Below are 6,324 nucleotides of genomic sequence, written 5' to 3' on the forward strand. Positions count from 1 at the left end.
TTTTGGGGGCTCCAAAGACTGAATGTGGTGATAGATTTATAGTTACAAAGGTTGAGTTGAATTAGTATTTTTTTTATCGTAATTTTTATCGTTATCGGGATAAATGCCAGAAATTACCGTGATACATTTTTTAGTCCATACCGCCCATCCCTAGCATCCGCCATGCTCTGATGTTGCACCGTCAACAAATCACATCCGGAATCATAACCTGAAATACCGATTTGTCTCTAGTACCAGAGAGTGTAAAGATACTAGTAAGTATTTATCAAACATACTGTAATGCATCAATTGAAACGAGGCTTGTTGGGTGAAAGGGACAGTTGCTCGAAAGTGCCCCCTTGTGGTCGTGAAATAAATTACGTTTAAAACCAGAGATCTTAAATGGACTGTTTATTACAATGATTTACATATCGTGATGATCCTACTGGAACAAGTTGTAAACGTACAAGTTCACGTGCAAAATCTTTCATAGAGATTCATAAAATTGGTCCGAAAGCAAAAGTGCATAAGTGTGCAATGATCATTTTTTTCTGTGCTACATGTAATCCACACACCAAAACAGTAATGTAAGACAAGAGCACGTTCAGGTGGCTGCATGTGCTGACGCTTCAGGTTGCAGGGTTCTTTTTGTTTTTTTTCCTCCTCTGGATCCAGATTTGCGTCAGTTTCTTACAGGTGTGTTGTTTCCTTTCACCGTCTTCTTCAGGTGGTGGTAGTTGGGAAGAATCTTCATGAGGAAGTCGAGCTGCAGAGTCTGAGGCTGAGGGATTGAGAAAGAAAGAAAGAAAGAAAGAGAAGCAACACTGTCTCAGGATTTGTGGGCCTAAAAGGAGGTTTGCCGGCTCTCAGACGTACGGAGGTGTCGGAGGGGGAACTGACCTGCGGCTTCTCGCTCTGCACGCGCCTGATGCAGCCTGAGCCGTACACCACCGTGTTCTCTGGCACCACTTCACACGTGTTGATCTGGCAGCAGGCGCCCACGATGCAGCCACTGGTCAGGATCACGTTCCTCCCGAGATCGGCTGGGATTTGACATGAAAAAAAAACATGACTTTTCTTAGAAACACAGGAAATTAGCCTCACTTGTTTTCATATTTGCTTTTATTACGTGTCAGGTATAAAACTCACCGTACAGCCCAATGAAAACGTACCTTTCCTGAGTAATTTATCTCTTTATTACACAAAGAAACATATTGAAATGTTTAATTTTCAAGTATTTCAATCAGTGCCATATGGGAGTGCTAGAACAGCTCATGAGGAAAGAGGTGAGCACCACTGATTCACAGACATTGATCAATAATCACCATGTGATTATAACTAATAATAATTGCAATACTGAATTTCATTCCTGAGAAACTCATTTTGTAATATTGTCAAAGATTTATTTTGGAAGCACTTAACTTAAGAATCATCAATCATCAAGTTCCTCCCTTTTTCATATTTATTTGTCTATCCACTAATCATATCAGCTATTGAATCAAATTTGATCAGTTCATCGTTAGTAAATGGTTTTATACCATTAATGCCTCATTATTTCATTACGTTGGACATAAATAAGCAGAAGATGTCATTAATCCAAGCTTCTCATAGGGCAACAATACTCACCTTTGGACTCAATCACGTTGTTGTCTCCAATTTTCAAAGCCTGTGACACTATAAGAGAATTAAGGACTTAAAACAAGTTTATAATCACTTTTAACTACAGCTGATCATCATAATTTGTATCCTATTTTAAAAAAACAAACAAAAAAAACCTCAACACTGACCGTACTTACAGTATGTGGCTCCCAGTGTAGAAAGGAAAAAAAGTGTGAATATGAGCTGGAAGCAAGGCAAACTTGTATATATTTGTGATTTAAAAACATGTCATTCTCTTTTGGTTTTTAAGAAAATGGTTTGTAAAGCTATTTTTGAAGCTTATGTGCAATTGAATATCTGTAAATGTTTCTTTGCTTTTCTGTTGTTTCTTTGCTTTTCTATTTTCTTTTTGGTTTTCTGGAGGTCAGTAGCCACAAAAAGAAAGTTGGTAATATAGGTAATATAAGCAGTCTGCTTCAGCCTATGCCTTTTCAGTCATTGTTCAACACATTTTTGGTTTTGTATGAAATGTTAATGCTGTGCACAATGTTTTTTTTTTTTTTGGTGTTGTGTTTTGTGTTGTCATGAATGAATAAACTTCATTCATTCATTCATTCATTTAAAGGATACCACATCCAACTTCAAACACGTTGTTGGTCCCGATGGTCATGGTCTTGGGCTCAGCATCCTCTGTGTCTGGCATTATGTTCTCAGGATAACTACGGATCACACACGCGGAGGCAGGTGTGAGGAAGAGCAGTGCACACATGAGTGAATGAGCGGTAAACACAGGTGTGAGGAAAAGTACACACACATGCAGGGGTGCAGATCCCATGTCAGGATTGGGGGGGACACCAACGTGATCTTAATTTTTAATTTTTTGCCAATATGCAACTCATACCATGCCATAAATTGGTAAAGGATAAATTGGTAAAAATACTGCACAGGGAATCATTTATTGTGCTTACCTTTCTTGTTTATTTGTCCTAAACAGCCAACAGTGTGTGTCACTGCTTACTTCACTGTTAAATTCGTAAATCATAATTTTAAGGGTTTTGGGCATGTAGTGTATACTCATGTCAAATTCTTCTCACCATCTTCCTTTTATCTTATGGGACTACTTTATGCACGATCAATTGATATATGGATGAAATATGGAGCCCTAAACAAGTTGTTTAAACTAACTGATCATGTTTTAACACAGTTATATTTAAAATTTTAAAAATATTAATTCAGACTAAAAAAAAATGTATGGAGTAGCAATACTTTCATTCTGTACGCTAGGGCTGGGCGATATGGACCAAAAGTCATATCTCGATATTTTCTAGCTGAATGGCGATACTCGATATATCTCGATATTTTTTCTGTGCCTTAATTGGGGTTTCCCCCAAAGCATTATAGTATAGCATCTCTGTTAGCTTCATTTTTTTCTGAGGCAAACCCTTAAAAAAACAGTTTTAATACAAAGCCTCGTGCCAAATGTCACACAGGTTCATTTATTAACAGAGGTCTGCACAATATCAAAATGTATAAAACAAATGAAATTAAAATAAACTGCCTGCATATATAGAATAAAAATGCTTCTTGAATAAAATAAAACAAATATCCCTTTCCTGCATAACAATTAAATTAAAATACACTGTGCAATTAATACAATGTAGACAGTAACAGGCAGACTTTTCCACTGAGGTTGACAGTTGTGCAAATAACAAAACATTTGTGCAAATCTCAAATAAAACATTCAAGTCAATTTGTCACAAAATAAGCTATATCAAAATCATAAAAAAAAAACATTTTTTTTCTCGATATAAACGATATTGTCTCGTACCATATCGCGTTTGAAAATATATCAATATATATTAAAATCTCGATATATATCGCCCAGCCCTACTGTACGCCTCAAAACGAACCGTGGATGTATTATTTTTTTAGAAATATATTTTTAATAAATATTTTACATATTCAACCTTTAAGTCTGAAAATACATTTGTTCAATTTTGAATAATTTAGGGTATTTTTACTGGGGGGGATTCATGTTCATTCATGTTTTTCAGAGATTGGGGGGGCCATGTCCCCCCCGGATCTGCACCCCTGCACACGTGAGTGAATGAAGGTAAACACACACCTACCTGTTAATGATGAGTGTCTGCTCCTCTATCAGATTACCCTCTCCAATGATGATGGGCCCTGCCTCTGCTATGATCCGGGCTTTGGGGTGGACAACTGTCCTGGCACCTGTAAGAGCAGAGGAAAGTCATCATGTTGGTGTCACTGGAACACAAAGCTGCAGGATATAGGGGAGAAATAAATCTTTTCTACTACAGAATAAAAGCCTCACCGATGGTCACGTCTCCTCTTATTTCGCTCTCCACACACACAACAGCCCCAGCAGCGATTTTGGCACTTCAACACACACGGATTACACAGGATATTGTTAATCAAAGCAGCACCGTATTCATAAATAGACTACACTTTATGATTGTATCTTATCCAGCATGATACGGTGTAATAACAGCGGCAATAACGCCTGTAAATGTGTCCCATCGCCATCAGCGATTATGCAAGCTTATTAGGAGAAAAAAGAGATGACACTTTAATTTCCTTAGCAGCCATATCGGCTCCAAAATAAACCCATCACGATTTACGGTGATCAGATGGAGATATGTACCTTTTCTGGGCCATTAGCTGCTTGGAGTCTGACATCTTTGCGACGCAGATTTAATTGCTCGACAGTTGATTATTGATCCTTCGCAGGAAAAGCTCGGGGTCGATTGTGTTTGCCTGGCTTGGACGATGCTGCCCCCTGCTGGCCGTTTAAAAACACTGCATGGTAGAACGATATATATTAGGAGAATGTTGAGGCAAAATTGCAAAAATGATACATTTTAAAGACGTTTTAGAAGCTATAACAGCTATCAGGATATTCATTTGTACATTTGATATTAAACATCCAATTTAAATAGTTCATCATCATTGTTTATGTAATAATTGATCGGAGGTCATGTTCTGGGTCTCTGGAAAGCGTTTAGAGACAACATCTGTTGTATTAGACGCTATACAAATAAAATTGAATTAAATTGAATCATAAAAGTAAATCTACAATTTTCAGTGAATGTTAACCTTTTTTTTTTTTTTTTTTTTTTTAAAAAAGGGGCTGGGATGAGGGGGGATGGCATCCCCCCCTGAAATAAAAACGGTCCAAATCATCCCCCCTGTAAAACTGCCATCCCCCCTTTCCATCCCTTATTTCATTTCATCAATGAATGTGGTTTTACTGCTATTTCAACATTTAGAGTCATCACCAGAAAAATAACACCAGAAAAATAATTTATTTGACAATTTTCACCTGTTTCAAGTACATTTTCACTTGAAATAAGTAGAAAAATCTGCCAGTGGGACAAGATTTATCTTCTTATTACAAGCAAAAAAATATTGTTCCACTGGCAGATTTTTCTACTTATTTTAAGTGAAAATCTACTTGAAACAGGTGAAAATTGTTGTTTTTTTCCAGTGATGAGTCTTGTTTTAAGTGTAATGAGATTTTTTTTACTAAAATTAGACATTTTAACTAGAAATAAGACAAATATTCTTGTTAATATTTTGAGTTTTTGCAGTGATCCATTTTACTTATCCTGTGAAGGACAGAGTCATATTGATAAGTTCAGAAAAGTGTTTTTTATTGTTGTGTTTTGATGTATTTGATGTAAGCCCAGTGGATATTTAAAGCTTACAGAAGGCTGCATTTAACTACTGCTATGTCATTCCTGCAGTATTTCTGCAGGTGTTTTGGTCACTGCTATTATTTGTAATATATTGTATTATTTGTAATCAGCACAAATTATCTGTCCCCATATAATGAAATCCACCATCCCCCCTGATTTTTTTTACAACTCGAGTACTGATTAGAATCAGGTGTGATGATGAAAGGAAACATCTAAAACATGCAGTACAGGGAGACCTGAGGGTCAGGGTTGAAGACCCCTGTCTTGAGGGTTGTTGTTGTTACAATACATGTACAAACCTTTATTATGGCTATTAAAACGCAGCCCAGTCACAACAAATAAATGCTTTTTTTTTTTTTTTTTTTAAATCTTGTTTGTGCTTTGACAGATCCGGCTTAATCCTACAGACATGTACCTGTACCAGCCAACATGTGTATGTGTCGCCCATCCTATATGGATTGTCAACTAGTTCCATATTGGCCCCTTTTGAAATGCCGATTACTTATAAGGTTGGCTCAAATGTACTCTAGATAAGACTCCCATTTTGGGCTGGGGTCCATTAATCACCAACGTACCCGAGCATGACCGCTGCAAGCAGCTCCCCTGGGGAAAACACGGTACCAAAGAAATTCCCACATGGTTTTCCAGGCCACTTATTTTCTCAGATGGGCCCCGCATGCAAATAATGGCTGGGATCCTGTATAAAATATTAATAAGCATATTTACATAACGTGTGCATGTGAAAAGTAGTTTCTCCTCAGGTCTAGTTTTTATTTATCTGTTTACTTTTTATTTCATCTAACCATTTTTTTCTTTTACTGCAAATCAAGTAGTTTTTTTTTTAGTTTAAGATAAGAACCTCACTGAACAGTCAAATGATTTAACATAAATCTATATATTTAGTAACACTTTAAAGATAAATTCAATGAAATCTCATGGTGTGCTGAGAGTATTTTAGGACGTTAATATTTATATTTAGGTGCGTTGTGGCGACTCTTCCTGCAGGGAGCAACAATCACCTCTG

The 6,324-nt window shown here is 36.8% G+C and overlaps 1 protein-coding gene across 2 annotated transcripts; it reads right to left on the reverse strand.

Moving 5' to 3' along the window:
• Positions 1–377: 377 nt before the first annotated feature.
• Positions 378–4,329, reverse strand: LOC133420250 (dynactin subunit 6-like). 2 transcript variants are annotated; one of them, XM_061709884.1, is made up of 7 exons: positions 4,247–4,329; positions 3,917–3,981; positions 3,708–3,813; positions 2,209–2,297; positions 1,606–1,653; positions 880–1,022; positions 378–754 (listed from the first exon to the last, which is right to left on the reverse strand). In XM_061709884.1, exons 1-7 carry the CDS (start codon positions 4,279–4,281, stop codon positions 662–664), a joined length of 579 nt encoding a protein of 192 aa, XP_061565868.1. In that variant the 5' UTR covers positions 4,282–4,329; the 3' UTR covers positions 378–661. The 2 variants fall into 2 exon arrangements, with proteins under 2 accessions (XP_061565868.1, XP_061565867.1); XM_061709883.1 differs by having other exon boundaries at positions 378–760.
• Between the last annotated feature and the right edge of the window lie 1,995 nt (positions 4,330–6,324).

This window comes from Cololabis saira, chromosome 20, assembly GCF_033807715.1.
Source record: "Cololabis saira isolate AMF1-May2022 chromosome 20, fColSai1.1, whole genome shotgun sequence".
Classification (NCBI taxonomy): Eukaryota; Metazoa; Chordata; class Actinopteri; order Beloniformes; family Belonidae; genus Cololabis; species Cololabis saira.